General features: G+C 39.9%; 1 protein-coding gene across 2 annotated transcripts in view; it reads right to left on the bottom strand.

Moving 5' to 3' along the window:
- The window catches only part of LOC147426558 (phospholipase D alpha 1-like), a 63,423-nt gene that overhangs the window by 16,141 nt on the left and 26,408 nt on the right, over positions 1-20,874 (bottom strand). The window contains exon 2 of one of the 2 annotated variants that reach the window (XM_086498845.1): positions 13,051-13,134. The exons of the other annotated variant lie outside the window; for it this stretch is intronic. Within the exon in view, the coding sequence (XP_086354971.1) occupies positions 13,051-13,134 (84 nt within the window). The remainder of the gene's footprint in view (positions 1-13,050; positions 13,135-20,874) is intronic. 2 annotated transcript variants of the gene reach the window in all.

Raw genomic sequence — 20,874 nt, 5'->3', positions numbered from 1 at the left:
ATGATCCAAGATCTCCTAAGTGTGGAGATAACGACACAACCACCCAACCAACGACATCGGAAACCATGATCATGGCATACTTGGTATCATTGCAAGAGACTGTAATCAAACAAGGTGAAGACTTACGAGCACTTGCAATGGAGAATGACACACTAAGGTTACTTGTGGTTGAGAATGAGAATCTCAAGAGGACACTTGAGATGCAAACAAAACATTTGATGCAACTTGAAGAGGAAATCAAGGAATGTAAACACTCTCTTGTAGACTTGAATGCTTTGAAGGAGCGGATGAGCAAAGTAGAGAATGACCATGTATTGAAAGAGGAGAAATTTGACACCATGAGCCGGGATGTATGTGACATGAAAAATGTATGCACAAACAAGTCTTGGGCTGATGTATGTGGTAGCAATGTGGTTGCTAATTCCTCAATCATGCAAGATATGGCTCAAACAAAGAATGTTGAGAATGTGGATGTGGAGGAGTTGAAGGAACGGGAGCGACATTCCAAGAACATTGTTATTGGTGGAATTCTCGAAGAGAAGCTAGAGACACCTCCTTCTCTTGCCATTGTTATTGAAAATTTCTTCAAAACCCACTTTGGCATGTCCGGAGTTATAGTCTATGGAACACATAGAGTGGGGAAGCAAGGAGCTCCTCGCTTGGGAGAACGGCCAATTGTATGCACCATGGTGAGACCAAGCGAAAGATTATCCTTGATAATAGTTGGACCTATTTGAGGGATACAAAATGTTTTGTATGTGAAGATCGCACTATTAAGCAACAAAATATGCATCGTAAGGCATATGAGGAAAAGAATAAGAGAAACAAGGAGATCTCTCATGAAGAAAATGTGCCCAAGGAGGAGGCAAGTCCCTCAAGCAAATAGGGATGAGTGACCTATGAGACCGAGTTACAATTGAAATTATGCTTTTGGAATTGTAATGGATACCCATGGAATGCGGAGGTTGGCATTGATGAACTAACCAGCAAAGCCGATGTTGTACTTCTTGTTGAAACTTGGGAGCATGATACACAAAGGATTAACGGCTTGGAGAATTACAATGTACATTCATTGATGTGGTCAATGAATCTTAAGCGACGAAGAGGACAAGGAGGTGTCACATGTATGGTTAAGAAAGGATTGTAAGATTTTGTATCAATTGTGAAAGATGACAAGTACAAACGTTATGTATGGCTGCAAATTATGACACCAAAAAGAGCACCCATTTTTGTAGCCGGTTGCTACATTCCTCATCATGATTCTCCCTTTTATGCTTGCATGGATAGAGATCATCCATTTTTTGATTTAGAAGAGGACATTGCTTATTTCAAAGGTGAAGGTGATGTTATTGTATTTGGGGATATGAATGCTCGCACAACAACATTGCAACATGATACTCAACAATTTGATATGCCATACATTTCAAGGGACATGGAGGAAGTTCACTTGTATGATCGTTCTTCAATGGATGAGAAAGAGCCAGATCACTATGGAAAGTTACTTTTACACATGTGTAATAGCACTGGTATGCTCATTGCCAGTGGTGTATTTTTGTGGAGTGGAACCAATGGATTTACATATGTAGGAGGCATAATGGGGATAGTGTGAATGACAATATGCTACTCTCCAAAGCCATCATGTATCACATAAAGAGTTTTATGTTTGACCAATGGACCCCGAAATCCGACCATCGCACCTTATATATTGGCCTTTCATGTGGAGAAGCAACTAAGCACGATAATCTCAGCCAAAGAAAAGAGAAATTATCACTATGTATGGATTTCAAACGGGCACCAATGTATATTGAAATGGTTGAGCAAAATTTGTGGATGAAGAAGCTTCAATATGATGCACCATTGGAAACTAAATGTGAAACTTTCAAGAAAGTTATTTGTTCTTGTGCCGAAGAATGCTTTGCTATAAAGCATCTCCGTGGTATCAACAAAGATAGATCACGCAAAAGGTGGTTTGATAAAAAATGTCAAGATGCTCGAAAGTCCTTGATAAAGCTTGATGAAACTTTGGACAAAGACACTATCAGATTCAATTGCATATATACAAGGCATTGATTCAAAAGAAGAGAAAAAGATGGGAAGTAAAGCAACAACTTTTTCAAGTCCAAGAAAAGGTACATGCATGTGGAAGATTTTGGAGAAACTTGAGGGGCAAGCGGGTTGAGAATTTTGGTAACTTGAGTCTTATGGATATGTACACACATTGTAGGCAATTATATGAGCAAGAAAATGCTGAAAAAATGCCATTTCATGATGTATGACTTATTTTTTTACTATTGAGGATGTATGCGGTGGGCTTGAAAAGTTGGCTACTCGTAAAGCGGGAGATCTTCAAGGTATCAAGCCGGAGATGATCAAATGGAGGGGAGATTTTACCCATGAGTGGATGTGTGATATGTTCAACCTTGCACTTCAACATGGTATGCTTTATGATTGGAGTACTAATTGGGTTAAGCCTTTGCATAAAGGAGGGGATGTAAAGAATGTAAACAACTACAGGACTATAATGATTGGGTCTCTTATGGAAAAGTTGCTTGGGTGCATAATGGAGATGAAATTGAGTGACTGGGGCTGAAGATAATGACAAGCGTGCAAAGGGACATTCATCGATGCCATAATAACATTGATAATCTTGTCACTCTTCGTGTTCTCACCTTATCTACCATCAATAATGCTCTCTTTTGAGCCCACACCCATGCCTCAAGCAGACAAAGAAGGCCCGCAATGTTTTGATATTCAAAAAAATCATAATTCTGATTTGTTAGCTTGTAAATTAGGATTTCCAATAATCTTAATGAGGAGTCTCCAACCTATAAATAGGCCCCTCTCCTTCTTGTAAAACAACCTCCAACATCTCACATAGCACCCCAACACTCTATGCGTGAGGAGAGACATGGTGTAGCAACCACTTGTGAGCTTCACTCTTGGTGTGAGAGAAGCCTTCAAGCTACACATTGCAAGTGAGAGAGCGTGAGTTCCTCAAATCTCAAAACCACTATTGTATAGGCTCCTTCATCATCAATAAATTGAGGTTTGGTGCATCAAAGGCATGATTCCACGTTCAAATCTTCGTCCTTCCATTTGTGCAATACGGTTTGGTGAATTCAAGGTGACTTGTGTATTTGAGTTTTTATCGGTTGATCTTGATTTTAGAAAGTGTTTTAGTGTGTTTTTCATTGCCAGTTTTGTGTCCATTGTAAGAGGGTATTGTGGTGAGAGGTCTCCCACACCCTAAGACAGTGTGTGTGTGTTTTGGCAATGTTTAGCAATCACTAAGCATTGAGTGAGTTTTGTACAAGCTCTACGATAGCATCATAACAAACCATCTCCATTTGCAAGTCATAAATAAGGTATTACGCAAGATCCTTTTCTCTCTCTCTTCCCTTTTCTCTAGGTCTCTCTGGTCCATTTTGTGTGTGTCTTGGTGTGAGGTTGCTTGTGTGTGTTGTGTGGTGCATCTTCTTGGTTGTGCCAAAATCTCTCTTGCGTCCTAGTTCGCATACCATAACTAGGTGGTGCCCCTATCTTGTTTGGGTTTGGCTGTGGGTTTGTTGTTTTGTTGTGCTTGTGGTTGCCCCAGCCCCAATTGAGCAGCACGGGAGCCTTGAGGGGTGTTTAGAGGTCGCCTCTCTTGTTGCCTGTCCCGGACCACCTCAATTTTGGTGCCCCCACGGAGGACTGACTTTGTGCTTATTGTTGTTGTATTGCATGAATGCTTGAATTTCAGCATAATCAAGTAGATTTTATGAATCATGAAAACATGTATGACCGAGTTTAATTTCAAGGAAACAAAAATTGATCTAGAATATGGTTCGGATTATGCATAACATAAGAAAGGAAAAAAACATTTTCACATAAGAATCTAGAATTCATGCTGAAAGACCTTTCAAAACTTTGTGTAGTTAGTTGATGATTGTTTGGAACTAGTCTTTGTGTGGTTCTAGCATTGAGAGACTATGACACGCTATACCTTGGATGATATCCCAATCTTCTTCGGAAATCCAGAAGAAGATGTTGATGATTTTCTTGCTGATTTTAGAATGGTTTGTCATATCCTTGGTAAAAGGGATGACATTGAAAAAGGGGATTTTCTATTGCTATGCCTTAGAGGCAACGCTGAGCAATGGTTTTGGAGTATGTCTTCTCAGATTGAAGATGGATACACCCAAATTTCCAAAGCTTTGCAGGCCAAATTCTCTAAAGTTCCAACAGCGGAGAAAGCATGGGCTTCACTACGGAGACTTCAACAACATGGTGAAGACTACTATGCTTATGAGGATATTTTTTCTCGTCAATGGGAAGGATGTGGATTTAGTTCTACATTTCCAGATTATGTAAAAATGGATCAATTTATTTCGGGTTTGTCTCCTTTCCTAAAGACTAAGGTTACTTGTAGTGGACCCTCTACCTTTGAAGAAGCGGTCACTATTGCCCGAAGGAAGTTTCACAAGTACTTCTACATAAAATTTTTTTTCCATCATGCTAGAAGAACCAACCATCATGAAAGTGTTTCTATCAAGGAGTCATCTCCTTTGCCATACTTGTCTCCTTCTACTTCGACAAATGTTGAAGAAGTTACTTACATGCTAGGTGATTATTCAAGTGCTAAAGTGTGTGGCCAAGATTCAAATGTGGAATCTCTTTCTTCTACCTTTATCACAAGCATGCAAAAATTGACACAAGATATCTCAAATGGCATTGATGATTCAATAATGGATATATCCAACCCTTTGGCGGAGGATCAATTTCTAGTCCGAGCAGACGAAGCTTTTGTGCAACATGACTCTATGGAGAATGAAAACCTTGAAGGTAACCTTGATCTTATGGAATGTTCTGAGAGTGTATCTTGTCTAAAAGAAGAGAGTGAAGAAGAAGATGAAATCATAGGTGAAGAGATCATATACCACATTGATCATAAAGAGATGATTGTGTACATGGAATGCCAACTCCAAAACAAAGTAGAAGAGTGTGAGTTGAATCCATGTGAGGATAATCTTCAAGAAGTATTTGAGGATGTTGAAAAGCATTGGTATGATCCATGTATATTAAGCATGGAGGAATCTATCATGCAATAAACCAAAGTTTTCACAAAATCAAACAGTAATCCATCAACCTTTGAGGTGGTACAATGTGAGGAGTTACAACCTTGCCAAAGGGGGGGCTTAGAAGGGGATGAAGAACATGGGAGAGCAGTAAAAAATAAAATCATAAAAGGAAACTGTCATAAGGGTATCATTCTCTCCAATGGTGTTTTAGTGGGTGGCTCTTCATTCATGGGACAATCTCTTAGCAAAAAATCCAAACTTTGGAAGCCCCAATCATCTTCACATTGGGTTTCACCTCTTCAAGGTCAACTTCTCCTCTCTTCACATATACCTTTCATCGGGGACACCATACCTTCTTAAGCGGAAGAGGACATGAATACTTGGTGATAAACGGATGTTTCCAAATCTTCTTCATTTGGTTCTTTGGTGTATGGAGGTCGCACATTGTGATGCTTCTGGTCTTCATCATAGATGAAAAACTTGTTGATTGCTACATGTGGACATTACATCAATCAGTACCAAAAGCTATTCTCTTCCAATGTGTTGGAGGCAATAAAAACCTTCCTCTGTTATCTACCTATGTGGTAAACTATTTGCAATACCTTCCAATAGCAGCTGGAAGCATGGATCAAGCTTTCCTAAATCATGAAGGTCATAGAATTTTTTACTTGTTGATGAGCCTACCCAGGTTGAATGAATTTTATGAGCTACAGTTCATGAATTTTCTCATACAAGCTCTTGAAGATCGTAGCAGATACATCAACTTTACACAGGAGGAAGAGAAACCAATCTTTTATATCACATTCATAGTGATAGATGCAATGATGGACAACAGTAAAATCTACTAGTTTCTTCAACCGAAATCAGTAAGTGATTCTATACCATATATCTTGCTTTGGGAAAGATATTTCAAGATCTTTGATCCTGGGGGGTGCTTATGGAAACTTTCTCAATGGAGGAGGTTTACTTAGTCACTTCACTACATCCTGCTATTGGCTTTGAGAACCTTTCATATCACACAAGGTTTCTTAATCATACAAAGATGAGAGCAGATTGCCTTTAGAATCCAAAACTTTTGCTCCAGTTTTTTTGAAATGAACTTCACGACTATGATCAGTGATTGCAGCAATCAAGAGCAGATTCTTCTTGATTTGTGGCACGTACAACACATCAAAGAGTTACTTGTTCTCACCTGGAGCTACTAAAAAAGAAATTATTCTAAAATCTTGTGTTGGACATTTTTCATTATTCCCAACAATTGTATTGATGGGTTCATGTAGAGGCTTCCAGGAACTATACCACTCTTTCTTAGTAGTCATATTTTGGGATTATTTGCTATCTAGAATCCATGAACCATCAACAAATGGAGTTTGTGTTGATGAGCATACATCTTCTATGATGGTCCATAGTTCAAGATCTCTCTTAGAATTGTTGGCAGATTCTCTTTCCTTCCAAGAAGCATTCATGGTGTTTTTCTTCTCATTTGCTTTCTTCTTTTTGCAGTCTTTAATAGGATGACCTTTCTTGTCACAATAAAAATAACTACCTTAAAATTTCTTCTTCTTAGGCTTCTTCTTAGAGATATTTGGTGTAGTCCCCTTTTGTGCTAGCTATGAAAGCAACATCACCCCCACCATCCCTAGTACTGAGTCATAGCTCCTCTTCAAGAAACATTGTACTCAGTTCTTCAAACATAAGAGGGGTTGGACAAACCTGAGTGCTGAGTTCCATAACAAGACCATCATATCTCGCTGGAAGTATGAAAATGTAGCACTAAGATAAATCGCTTGGAAAAATAGCCACACCAACATTAGCTAATTGATCTTGGAGATCCTTAATTTGCTTGATAAAGGCCTATACTTTCTCTCTGTCACCAAGTTTCTCAGTAGCAAGTTGATTTTCTAGGTTTTGAATTCTGGTGTGATTATGCGCCTCATATTGGCAAGCCAATATGCTCCAAAGCTTCATCTGCTTTAGTGGTATGCTCAATCAACATGAGAACAAAATCACTCACACACATGACAATGGTGCACAAGGCATTTGCATTCCTTCTTTTCCAAGCACGTAAAAGAGTAGCATCTGGAGGGAACACTTGGATTTGTTGGATCAATTGCTGAGCTCTAGGGTGACACCATTTTTCCCCAACATTGTATCTAGTAACTCATACAAATCCACATTGCAAAAACTTTGAATTTCCACAAAGTGTAGTTGATGCCATCCATGAAGGCTGGTGGACAAATGCGTAGTGTAATAGAAATGGGCTATGAACTTTGAGAATAGCGGAATCAAGAGAATTAGAGTGAGAATTTTTGAGAGATTACTTTGAGAACATAGATGGTGAACTTAATTGATGGTAGCAACATGAACATAGTACTCAATGAACTTGGCATGAACAATACTTTTGCAAGAGAGAGAGTGTTAGAGAACATGACAATAGTTGAGGACCGGATTTACTTGGAGCCGGTGCCCGCTCCAAAAGGCGTTTGTATTATAGATTCTCCCATCAAGAGAGACTTGTTACCATACAATCTTTGTGTTCCTTGTGACCTTGGTGATGCTATGAAGATGGAAAGCTTCATGCATCACAAGATTAACATAAACTTTGCAAAAAGCATTAACTATCCCAAGCCTCAATTCCAAGGCCTCAAACACCTTCGAAGGTGGAGAGAGCTAGTGGGGAATGAGGGTAGGGAAGAGGAAGAAGAATCATCCACAGGAGAAAGAAATATTTCCTCACTTATCATCACTCTTATTTCTTAGCATAGCATAATAACATAGGAATGAAGATGAAGAAGATGGCAAGATTAAGCATTGAAGCATGGCTCTTGGTTGGATTTGCATTCCATAGCCAAGAGTGTTGTGGTAGGCTCTCCACTTCTCAACAAGCTTGGAGAAGGAGATAGAGCTCTTGCCTTTGCACTTCACACAATGAGAGAATTTTTATGTGTGTGTGGGAGAGTATACCCCCCTCTCATGCTTGGTCCACACCTCTCTCTCTCTCTCTCTCTCTCTCTCTCTCTCTCTCGTATTATTTTATTATTTCATTTAGACATGTGTCCTCTTTTTCTTCTTTGAGAGAAAGAACTTAATTATTTATTTTTATGTATCCAAATTCTCACTGGAGCCCTTTAAAACCTATCCAATAGCATTCAAGCACATCATGAGGGCCACATGTGGAAGATCATTTGTACATGTGTCTTTTATGCTTATTAAGTCATTTGGTTGAATTGAATACTTCAAGGACTTAGTCAATCAAGCATGGAAACATTGATGCCTCTTGAGAGTTATCTTTGAATTGAATACCTCAAAAACTTTAGTCACTTAAGCATGTGAGAAACACGTCAAGCTTTTGGGTAAGGTTCCCACTAACACTTAGCAAGCCAACAAGCACCTCATGCTTGGATACGATTCCCACCTCAAGGTCAGCTCTAGCTTGCCTAAGGTCAAAGGACTCTTGAACATTAACTTTTGGAGGTATTTAACGAAGCTAACCCTATGGTCTTTAAGCTCCATTCGGTAGCATTGCTCTTTAACATACCATCTCTCATTTGGACCCCTTTTAACCTTGGCCCCGTGTTGCAACAGATCCATAAGCACATGTCTATATTCTAACCCTTGTTTCTGTTTATTCTCCCACATTAAATGATCAGTTTGATATGAGAAGATCATTTGGGTTGGTTAGATATTAGATTTTATGACATTACCTCTCTCAAAATCATAGTCGTCCTCGACTATGAGGTAGAAGAGATAAAGTCCTAGTCATTAGTCTACGTTTCTTAGCAGGTAGAGGATCCCTTTTCACCCTGCAACATCATTCCTAAATGGATGACGAGTCCATTTGGTGCTTGGGAGACATAGCTTCTGCAAGCATGTCTGCTCTTTAGTCCATATCATACTCCCAAAGTAGAGTGACAAATTCTGAGTGACGTCGTCATTACAAACATGATTCTAAGCATGCATACGATTTAAATTTGTGCACAAAAGATGATTAGTCTTATAAGACAAAAACATTGTTCATTTAGAAAGAATTTACATTTGCTTACTCTAGTGCAACATTGTAAGCATTGACAAGGTTCATACTATCCTTAAGATGTAGTCCTTGCATCCATCTAGCATCTTCAAATAGATAATTTTTGAACTTAATAAGATACCATCGAATAATCTTACCATGCCGTAGTACGTTGTCTTCATGCCAAAGGATAGCTTCGGGTTGTAGCACCTCTTCTTGGTCTTCGATTTTTGGAGGGTCTTCAATAATTGGTTTTATTGGTGGATCTCCTTTGTAGGGCTTAACTAGGCTCACATGAAAAGCATTGTGTATGAGCCAATGGTTGGGAAACTTGAGTTGATAAGACATGTCATTGATTGGCTTCAAGATTGGCTATCTCACTTTGGACATGGGTTTGTGGGTGGTAGGCCAAAGAAGAATTCAATCTTGTACCTAGATTTTCAAAGAGACCTTTCCAAAAATTATTGGTCATTCTAGGATCTCTATTTGACACGATGGATGCTGGTAATTCATGGTGTTTGAAAATCTGAGATATGAAGATAGTTGCCATTTGGTGTGCCTTAATAGTCTTTTTGACAGGAATAAAGTGTGCTTGCTTGCTAAACTTGTTGACCATTGTCCATATTCTCATATTCCCATATTCCCATGGATAGACTTGGGTTGGTAATCCAAAGATAAAATCCATGGATATACTCTCCCATGGTGAATTAGGTATTGGCAATGGCTAGAGTAATCCAGGTTTCTTCCCTCTATCATACTTAGTCTTTTGGAATACCACACATTTTGAAACATACTCTTGTATGTCCACTTTCATGGTAGGCCAATAGAAGTATGTCTCTACTCCTCGAAGAGTAGTTTGAATGCCTCTATGTCCCACATAGGGAGGAGCATGGGATTCATACATGAGTTTCTCGGGTAACACATAGCCTATTTCCATGGAGAAGATAACCATCTTGCAAGGTGAATGGTGCCTCTTTCTTCCCCAAGAAAGGGCTAACATTACATCTTTAAAATCAGGGTCAATAGCATACTCATCTATCATGGAAGATAGACCATTGCAGAAGGTTCATTTTGTGGAGTAGATGGAGTGGTTTTCTTGCAAATTACCTACAGAGATACAGCAATACTACTTGAAGCAAAATTCCAAGAGCATTTAGAAGCTCATGGAATATGTAAACGATAGTTTCTTCATGCATTTAGGCTCCTTGATGTTTATTTTGAGTGTACTAGTTCACAAACAAGAAAGTTTTGAGCAATTAGAAGTTAGAAGTACATAATTACGTATGTCCCAATGCTTATAATTGTAGAACTTAAGAAACCTATACACAAGTAATAGTAGCATTGCAATAGGGGCAATCCTTAGTCAACATGAATGACCAAAAGTTTTTGAAAGGAACTTTCTATGGCAACAATAGAAATGGCCAATACATGAGCTAGAATTGTATGCTACAATTTATTCTCTTAAGATTTGGTGTCATTATCTTTATGACGCAAAGTTCAAGGTATACAAATTAGCATACTTAAAAGTACTTTTTCACCCAACGAGATTTGAGGGTCCCCAAGCTAGATGGATCAAGCTTATATCAAAAACTCACATGGATGGTCTTTATAAGAAGGGCAAAGATAACATTGTAGCATACATTTTATAAAGGCTCCTGAATGATATGACTTTTATAATTTTGAAGCAAGCTCAATGATCAAAGAATCTTTCTTTACAACCAATTGAAGGGTGCACAAATATGGTGTGTATACGGAGAGGGGGATGGAGAGAGAGAGAAGCAGACATAGGATGTGGGTGAAGCTACTCACCACAATGTGAGAGAGACCCTTATTCTTCTATCTAGTAAAAAATAAGGTGTGTACAAGTGATGGGTGATCGGATGCCTTTGGCATTTCTGGCCGGAATAAGAGGCACATTGCCTTTACTCCAACAATCTATGTACATGAAGTATAGGAAGGAATCTTATCTCAACCTATGCCTATGCCAGGCCTAGGGTAAGACCGGATAGGTCAAGGGCCAGGACGGACACGTGATATAGGTGGTCCTTATTATTAGCAAGGCAGGGCCTATATAGGGCACGATTGGGTGGAAATTGGCATGCTCCAGCTCCCAGAGTGTTAGATTGGTATCAAAGCTCAGGAGGAGCAGCCATGGGGGAGGGAAAGAGCAAGGACCTGGACTCTCTCTCTCTCTCTCTCTCTCTCTCTCTCTCTCTCTCTCTCTCTCTCTCTCTCTCTCAATTAGGGATGGAGACGTTGCGGAGAAGAAGGGCTGAAGGTTGTTGTGCATGGATTCACAAGGCAAGTTTTCCATTGCGGACTCTAGTTGACAAGCAGAGTAAGAACAAGGGCTTCTATGGCGGGCTCAAGCCAAGAAAGAGTGCAAGAATGTAGGCTTCCATGGAGGGCTCAAGCCGGAGAAGTAGCACCGAGTATAGAGAAATTGGGCTCAAGGAGGTGGCAAGGAGGTGGGTAATAGAATTCTCTTTTGCAGTGCTACCAACCTAGGACCGTGGAGCTGACTTCTTCTTCCTCGTTCGCTCGTGCTCTTATGGCCATCAATACTCCATTATTTTTAGCACCAACGGGCACCCTAATCTGGGGCACCCCCCTCCTAGTAAGGGCGAAGCCCCATGGACAACAACACAACTGAGGATCTTCAAGCTAGTGATAGCCGTTTTTCAGCTCTCCGTAATTGTCATAGTAAGCTTCCTCACCCTACCAAATTCACCCAAACACTATGGCTATCCCTACCATTTCACTGTACATAGGCGTGTGTGAGTTACGGGACTTTTCCCATATCTCCTTAAAAACCCTCAGCTAACTAGTCACTGGGCTAGTTGAGCCAAAAAAATAAATAAATTCAAAAAAATAAAATATATTATGGCCCATTTGTGTGTAAATATTGCATTATATATATAGCCTAAATATAGGAATTTTTATAATTATTTTGGTTTTTTTTTAAATATTTCTACTTAGGTGTGTGTTTTATTAAACCTATATACACCTTCTTTCATCCTCTTACACCATAAGTATATTTTTTGCCAATATGTACATACTCTAACCTTATATTTTTCCTTTATACAAATCACTCCCACATTTTCACCCTCACCCTCGTGAAAACAAAAAATTGATTTCTACGCATTGGTCGCGTTTATTATATTATTTACTTGCATACCTTTTCCTCTTTCACCCAAAATAATTCAAAGAGGGACCATATCATATGATTCCAATATCTTTCCATATCCATAACTCCTCCATATTTTTATTATTATTTTTACTCATTATTCTAACACCATGTGCTCATTGAGCTAAAGTCCATGAGTAGTCCATACACTAGTCCCACCACGTATATATTTCTTTATTCACCAATAATCCTTCCCCATGCATGGGCCAAGGGCAACTTGGATGCTTTGTATTATGATATGACAAAGGAGGGGCTCACTCTTGGATGCATTGTACAAATTCAACAAAGGAGGGGGCCACTAAAAGACTTTTGCAGGCATAAAAAAAGGCTTTTTGGTGAGAATTTTGGCACCTATCTCCATTCCGAATTTGGAGCGGTGGTCAAAAGAGAAAATGTAGCCCACGCTCTGAATAATCACCTCAAATGTTTTCATGATTTTTGGAGCTACCAACGGTGAGATATGATTTTTTGAGTGGACCCCACTCTGCCCACTTTTCTCACAAGTAGTCCATAGTCTTCTCTCACCTCTTTCCACACTTCTACACACACACATTCCTCTCAATTCCTCACTCAAACCTGCACCTTCAATGGTTTCTCTCACCTTCTTCACCATTAACCTCCTCTCTTACTTACATAGCTCTCATATGAGCTCTCCATGTACATACACCATCTCTATGCCTCTCGCTATTATCTCCAAAGTACAATTCCATCTTAACGCTTATATATATACATAAATTCAGCATGTGTACCATGCTTAACCTCTGCAAATCAAGAGATCTCATCAATGGAATTACCATTTTCATCGTGATAATCAACCTTGGCGGCGGTGGCGTAAAGAAGAGAAGACGAAGAAGAAGATCGATAGTCATTTTGAGAACCTACACAAGTAAGTCCAAAACTTCTTCAAGCTTCACCATCACAAATATTTGCTCACTTCATTCAACCATCTTACTTCAACCATCCACCCCATTCTACCCATTGTAAATATATCATTAACTTTCTAGTGATTTCTAACGACTAACATACTAACACAAAATAGCATTGACCTAACCATAAAAGACACCTCACCTCAAGACATGTGTATAGTAACTCTCTCTCTCTCTCTCTCCTTACTTACTTTCACCTTATCTACCATCAATAATGCTCTCTTTTGAGCCCACACCCATGCCTCAAGCAGACAAAGAAGGCCCGCAATGTTTTGATATTCAAAAAAATCATAATCCTGATTTGTTAGCTTATAAATTAGGATTTCCAATAATCTTAATGAGGAGTCTACAACCTATAAATAGGCCCCTCTCCTTCTTGTAAAACAACCTCCAACATCTCACATAGCACCCCAACACTCTATGCGTGAGGAGAGACTTAGGTGTAGCAACCACTTGTGAGCTTCACTCTTGGTGTGAGAGAAGCCTTCAAGCTACACATTGCAAGTGAGAGAGCGTGAGTTCCTCAAATCTCAAAACCACTATTGTATAGGCTCCTTCATCATCAATAAATTGAGGTTTGGTGCAGCAAAGGCGTGATTCGACGTTCAAATCTTCGTCCTTCCATTTGTGCAATACGGTTTGGTGAATTCAAGGTGACTTGTGTATTTGAGTTTTTATCGATTGATCTTGATTTTAGAAAGTGTTTTAGTGTGTTTTTCATTGCCAGTTTTGTGTCCATTGTAAGAGGGTATTGTGGTGAGAGGTCTCCCACACCCTAAGACAGTGTGTGTGTGTTTTGGCAATGTTTAGCAATCACTAAGCATTGAGTGAGTTTTGTACAAGCTCTACGATAGCATCATAACAAACCATCTCCATTTGCAAGTCACAAATAAGGTATTACGCAAGATCCTTTTCTCTCTCTCTTCCCTTTTCTCTAGGTCTCTCTGGTCCATTTTGTGTGTGTCTTGGTGTGAGGTTGCTTGTGTGTGTTGTGTGGTGCATCTTCTTGGTTGTGCCAAAATCTCTCTTGCGTCCTAGTTCGCATACCATAACTAGGTGGTGCCCCTATCTTGTTTGGGTTTGGCTGTGGGTTTGTTGTTTTGTTGTGCTTGTGGTTGCCCCAGCCCCAATTGAGCAGCACGGGAGCCTTGAGGGGTGTTTAGAGGTCGCCTCTCTTGTTGCCCGCCCCGGACCGCCTCACTAGCTACACCAGTTTGCATGGGCTAGGGTACACTCTATGCAGCAAAAAATTGCCATGCATGTACCAGCAGGAAATCAAGCTCAAGACCTTGTGTTCAACAAGACTACTTTTCCCTAAGCTAATGCATCATCCAAGGAAAGGACATTGGAAGGCCGTTAGTGGAGATTCAAAGACTAAATTTTGACACTTCTCTAGAAGCAAGGTGTAGACAAGCCTATGAGCTGATGTCCGTCCACAAACAAAGTTTTCCCTATGAAGTTTTCCGTCGACTGCATCAGACGTGCAGTGGCTAAAAGACCTCATGAATTAGAATTTTGATCTTATTCAATCATTCAAAACGTGATTGTACATAGAGAAGAATGGCTTCGACACATGTGAGGTGTCCTGGATAGGTGACCACACCAAGAGGTGCTACGAATTCTGATGCCACAATAAGTGATTCAAGCTAGAAATCTACAACATTGGGACTTTCTCGAGAAAAGAAGAATAACATTCAAAATTGGGCTACTGAATTGTATCCTACAAAGGCAAGGGCTCACTCATTAGAGGCAAAAGTGCCCTGCATGGCGAACCATTTGTGACAACTTAAGAAGCCAACATGAGTCTCTCTATTTATAAGTTTTGGATTTGCTAGGGCATGGTTCCTACGCAAGTTTTTTGAACTCAACAACCCATTGCCTACAAGTCAAATCCGACCTGTCTTCAAGGGTGATTGACAACAGGTGCATGCAATTTGTATAGGATAGTTACGCTGTGTTTATGAATTATTGTCAATATTTTTATGCTTCCAATTTGGTATCCTACTTGACAATAGCAGGGATTGATTTTCTTTCAACTCTGTTTAATATGATAATGCCAAAAGATGCTTCGAGAAAGGCTCCATGAATTTAGTTGGTTATAGACTTTGTTGGCGAGAAGCTCTTCTCATATCCTCTTTGTGTTGTCAAGCGGAGGGGTAAAGCACCCCCCCTACTTATACTTATGCATTGGGGGCATGACTACTCCAAGGCAATTACAGCTTGCCAGAGTGTAGGCAACATAAGTACACAAAGTACAATGAAATCATAGTTATTCCACATGATGCTCCAAATTTCGATGCTAGGGTGCTGGTTACAAAGACTGGTGAGTACCAATAATATAAGTAAACTTGGGAAATCCTAACAACATGTCCACCTGATTTTTATTGGAGGTCGGTATGAACCAAGTCTAGAAGACATACAAGGTATGCGATAGGTCTAATTTCTTGCTATATAAGGTTACGAGCGAAGAGACCCGCTCTCAAAGAGGGCTTGATTTCAAGTTATACTTGATTTTTTTGTAATTTAACCTTTCATTTGCATTTGGGCATGTACATTTGACTATGGGTAAGTGAACACTATGATCAACCTCCACGTACGCATCTGATTTGGTTTTATTTCTTTTTTGAATAAGTTTTGATTTATTTTTCTAATTAGGATATATAAGTTTCTATGTTTTTATCCATTTTTCTCTTCAGAGATATGACAAGTTCATGTAAGAGCAAATAATTTTAGGCCTCATTGTCCCAAATACATTTCTGCATTATGCACTCATGGACCTTTATGTAGGGTTTTCTTTGGCACAAATTGTCATAGGGGATACACCATGGTCTGAGAACTCAACATGTCTAAAACGAACTCAAGGAGTTTGGTTTAGCTAGTGTAGAGCAAGGTTAATGAGGATCCCTCTCACTCACATCATAGAGTGTTTGCAGTTATCTGCACACTCAAGTACATTTCGTACTTGAAGGACGTTCTTCTTACGGACATCCTTATGAGAGACATATTCCACATGTGGAGAATATGAGTCTCTGGGATTAACACTGGTGCCTGTTATATCAATTATGTGTCGCGACAAAGTCCCCAAGTGCTGGTCAAATCCGTTTGCTAGACCATTTTGAGCACATTGTATCAAGAACAATTTCAATGGCAAAAAATTATCAGATACTAAGAACAACTTGTTAAGGTTATGAGTGCTGCTAAACAACATTAATGATCGTTAATGCATATAGCAAGGCTATGTGTTGTTAATAAAAATGTTTCATTGTTTGTACCTAGAAGTGACTTATGTGTCATATTCTTTTATGGTTCAAACATATCAGCAAGGCTTGCAAATGATTATAGTAGAATGCATTTACTTCCTTTTTAGAACTATTTACACTCCTCTTTCATGTGTTCTATGAGCATCATATCCTCCATAAGTATTGACAAGTATGGTCACGGATATGCAGGTTCACATTTGTTTTTTGCTAAATGCATTCACACTAGGTGTTATGGGTCCTAGTGTTTAGAAAAGGTTGATTTGGATCGGCATGCACATTCATGACATAGATCTAACAATCACCAATAGAGGTCATGGCTTGGTTTGGGTGCTTGTGGATCTTTCAAGTTAACCAAGATGGTTATTTATATATTGGTGATTCCTCAGTCACTTTGTAACGCATTATAATCCCTGTTTACTAGTCATTTTGAAAGATTGTTTGTAAACGGTGGGTAAACACACCTCAGTTCTGTCATTTATCCAAAGGGGATAGATTACAAGTGTAATGTTGTGCTAAAGGATCTGCAAAGTGCGTACATTAGCACCAAGCAATCCAATTAGAAAGCATGTATCGCTCTAGTTGGAGTTTGCTTACCATAAGGTAAAGCATGTTTGCGACTAGGTTTAGTCTCTTCATGTGTAAGTCAGGTTCTTAATCTTGAACACTAGTTATGGTGGGGTTGTTTTACTGATGAAAATCGATAACAAGTAAGGACTTATACTTTGTTGATGAGTCATGTCAGCTAGCTACTTTCATGGAAAGTGAAAAGAGGTACTCTTTTGGATACATCTTAGTTGTGATAACTTGTTTAGCATACTTAAGTGAGTTCTAAATGGAGTCTACAGGCGATGTTCAATATGGGCTAGTTATACAAGACGGTTGCAAAGGGAAAACAATGTGGAAAATCAAGATGTTATTCTTGATTTCATTGAATCTCCTACTGAACCGTGTTTCGGTCAAACGAAAAGCTAGATCAATGAAGGATGCCACTGCAGAAAACATTAGTGTCCTTATGAAGATACAACCACTTTTGATTTCAAGGACAAAAATGCTTGTCCAAGAGGAGAGTAATGTCAGGCCTAGGGTAATACCGGGCAAGCCAAGGACTAGGATGACATGCGATATAGGGGATCCCTATTATTAGCAAGGTAGCACCTATATAGGGCATGATTGGGTAGAAAGTGGCATGCTCTAGTCCACAGAGTCTTAGAGCCCACTGGCTCTCTTAAAGTTGATGCATATCATCGTATAGACTCTAGCTATGCTCAAAAGCATATATACCTGCTAGAATCAACATGCATACTTTCAAAGTATCCTGTAATGACTTGCACTGCTCCATGGGTGCATCATGCTAGTGTCAGTAATTGCTTGACTATCAACCCCAACTGTAAACGTTGCTATGTCAAGTCTTGGCACTAAGAGGTCATACATGAGATCCCAAAGGCTAATGAAAAACATGTAATATTTGCCAATCACATCAATGCCATGTGCATGACCTCTGCCAATTTATCCATAGTAGGTATCTCAATGCTCATTGCATCACCACCAAAACTAGTCACATATAGACATGTTAATCCTACTCCAGGATAGTCATCACTTTCTTATCATCCATACAGATTTTATCCACATGTCTTGGCATCACCATATCAATGTCTAGCATGAGCATGTCAAAAAACTCCATATCACTCCTCTGTGATAGGAGACAACTCTGTCCTAAGAGGATCAATCTATTGTGTCTCACTAGTGTATGCCGCTCTAATTTTGCATCTACAGACATCAAAATTATCACACGTATCAATTGCCACAAGTGAATGTCAAAGTGGAAGAACGACACGACCACTATCACTAAAAAAAAATTAGAGTGGGATAAACAAGAGCTATGACTCTACAACATGTACAAGGGCAATGTGCATAAACCAATGCCAAAAAAGAACTACACCAAACCTGTTTTAAGTATGGAGCCTGATTTACCCTTGTAATTTTCTGTGGTAAAAGCGCACATTTGTAAGGCCCCCATTATGAGGAGAAGCCATCGTGCGTGAAGGTAAATCACTCACCGGAAACCAAAATTTTCACAGTAAAAAACCAGGGGCAACTTGAGGGGCCTCGGGGACGGAAGCCCCCGAGACTTTTTTTTCCCTCGCCGGAATATTATGGCCGGACGGCGGCCGGAAAGCGGTCTGAAAACAACCGATCAGTTAGCCGGTGGCCGGTAGTCAATGGCCGGTGGTCGGAAGTCAATGGCCGATGGCCAGTGGCCGAATTCAATGGCGGACTTGTCTTCTCAAGGGCGGCCACACATGGGCGGATTGGAGGGTCCAATTTGGACTTATTTACACAAGGGCGGCTACACATGGCTGCCTCTCATAAGAGAGGGCAACCCTTTTGGCCTATAAAAGGAGGCCATTTCTACACACATTTTATAGAGTGTGAAGTTGATGCAACAAGGTGAGTGTGAGGTGGTGAGAGTGAAGCAAGGCGGGAGCTCTATTAAGGGTTTAATCCCTTTGTAAACTACTTCTTCTTTTGAAGTGCTAAAGCCATTGAGTGGCTGCTTTCCCGTGGACGTAGCCCACATTGGGTGAACCACGTATATCGTGTGAACTCTCTCTCTCTCTCTACTCTATAATCTCTTGTGTCTAAATCTATCTCTCTCCATTAAATAATCTACTCAAATATCTATTTAGCTATGTCTTATTTCCTAACAACTGGTATTAGAGCAAGGTTTGCTCGTAGCTAAATTATCTCAAGGAAAGGATTCCTTGAATTAAGTGGGAGTTATGGCGGAGGAAGGGAAGCTCAAGATTGAGAAGTTCAACGGCAAAAACTACCAACATTGGAAGATGCAGATTGAAGACTATCTCTACCAGAAGGATCTCTATTTGCCACTAGGCGGTCTTGCGAAGAAGCCCACAACAATGGCAGATGAAGCATGGATTATCCTTGATCGAGAGGCACTGGGAACAATCCGGTTAAGCTTAGCGTCAACGGTGGCCTTCAATGTTTCGGAGATGAAGACCACGGAGGACTTGATAAAGTCACTTGACGACTTCTACGAGAAACCATCGGCATCCAATAAGGTATTTCTTATGAAGCGCTTGTTCAATCTAAAGATGGCAGAGAATGGTTCAGTTGCAGAACACCTAAATGACTTTAACACAAACATAAGTCAACTTCGATCGGTGAAAATCAATTTCGATGACGAAGTGCGAGCTCTCCTTATACTATCATCTCTACCGAATAGTTGGGACAGCCTTGTGATGGCTGTAAGTAATTCTATTTCTGGCACAAATACTCTTAAGTTTGATGATGTTGTGGGTGTTCTCCTAAGCGAGGAAATACGAAGGAGAAGCACAGGAGAATCATGAAGTGCTGCACTGTCAGTGGAAACAAGAGGAAGGCCTAAGGAGAGGTTCAAAAACCAAAAGTGTCGTGATCGCTCAAGGCGGAGCAAGTCACGCACAAAGTCAGTTCTTGAATGTTGGAACTGCGGCAAGAAGGGCCACGTCAAGAAGGATTGCTGGTCCAAGAAGAAGAAGGAGACAGAGTCTCAAGACAACAAGCCAACATCGGAGGCCAATGTGGCAGGTAAAGTAGAGCAAGATGCTCTAATTCTCTCATTAGACAATGTGTCTAATTCCTGGATAGTAGATTCCGGGGCTTCATTCCATGCGACACCACACAAGCAACATTTCCAAGACTACACCAAAGGTAATTTTGGGTATGTATACTTGGGAGATGATGAAGCTTGTGAGATTGTCGGCAAAGGTACAGTTTCTGTCAAAACTGCTAACGGAAATGAATGGAAGCTTAAAGATGTTAGGCATGTTCCTTCTCTTCGCAAAAATTTAATCTCTACAGGACAATTGGATGATGAAGGTCACAACATTGCATTCGGAAACAAACGGTGGAAGATCTCAAAGGGATCTTTGGTGGTTGCCAACGGAGAAAAGGTCGGTACACTTTACTTGTGTACTGTTAGCACGCAACCTTCAGCTTGTGCAACAACTACAGAAGTTGACAGTGCAGTGTGGCACTACCGGCTTGGGCATATGAGTGCCAAAGGAATGCAAATTCTTCAAACAAAGGAGCTTCTACCAGGTTTGAAAGAAGTGACTTAGAGTTCTGTGAAGATTGTGTTTATGGTAAACAAAAGAGGGTAAAATTTCAAAAATCAGGAAATGAAAGAAAAAATAAAAAACTTGAGTTGGTTCATTCTGATGTTTGGGGTCCTGCAAGTATACCATCACTTGGTGGCTCATTGTACTATGTAACATTCATAGACGATGCGACTAGAAAAACATGGGTTTATGTCATGAAGAATAAATCCGATGTATTTTCCATATTTCAAAGGTGGAAATCCTTTGTGGAGAATGAAACAGGTACCAAGGTTAAATGCCTAAGATCCGACAATGGAGGTGAATATTGCAGC

The sequence above is a fragment of the Adiantum capillus-veneris genome, chromosome 24 (assembly GCF_014529385.1).
Source record: "Adiantum capillus-veneris isolate H3 chromosome 24, ASM1452938v2, whole genome shotgun sequence".
NCBI lineage: Eukaryota > Viridiplantae > Streptophyta > Polypodiopsida > Polypodiales > Pteridaceae > Adiantum > Adiantum capillus-veneris.
The sequence above is the reverse complement of the archived record's forward strand: the minus strand, read 5'-3'. Positions and strand labels throughout refer to the sequence as shown.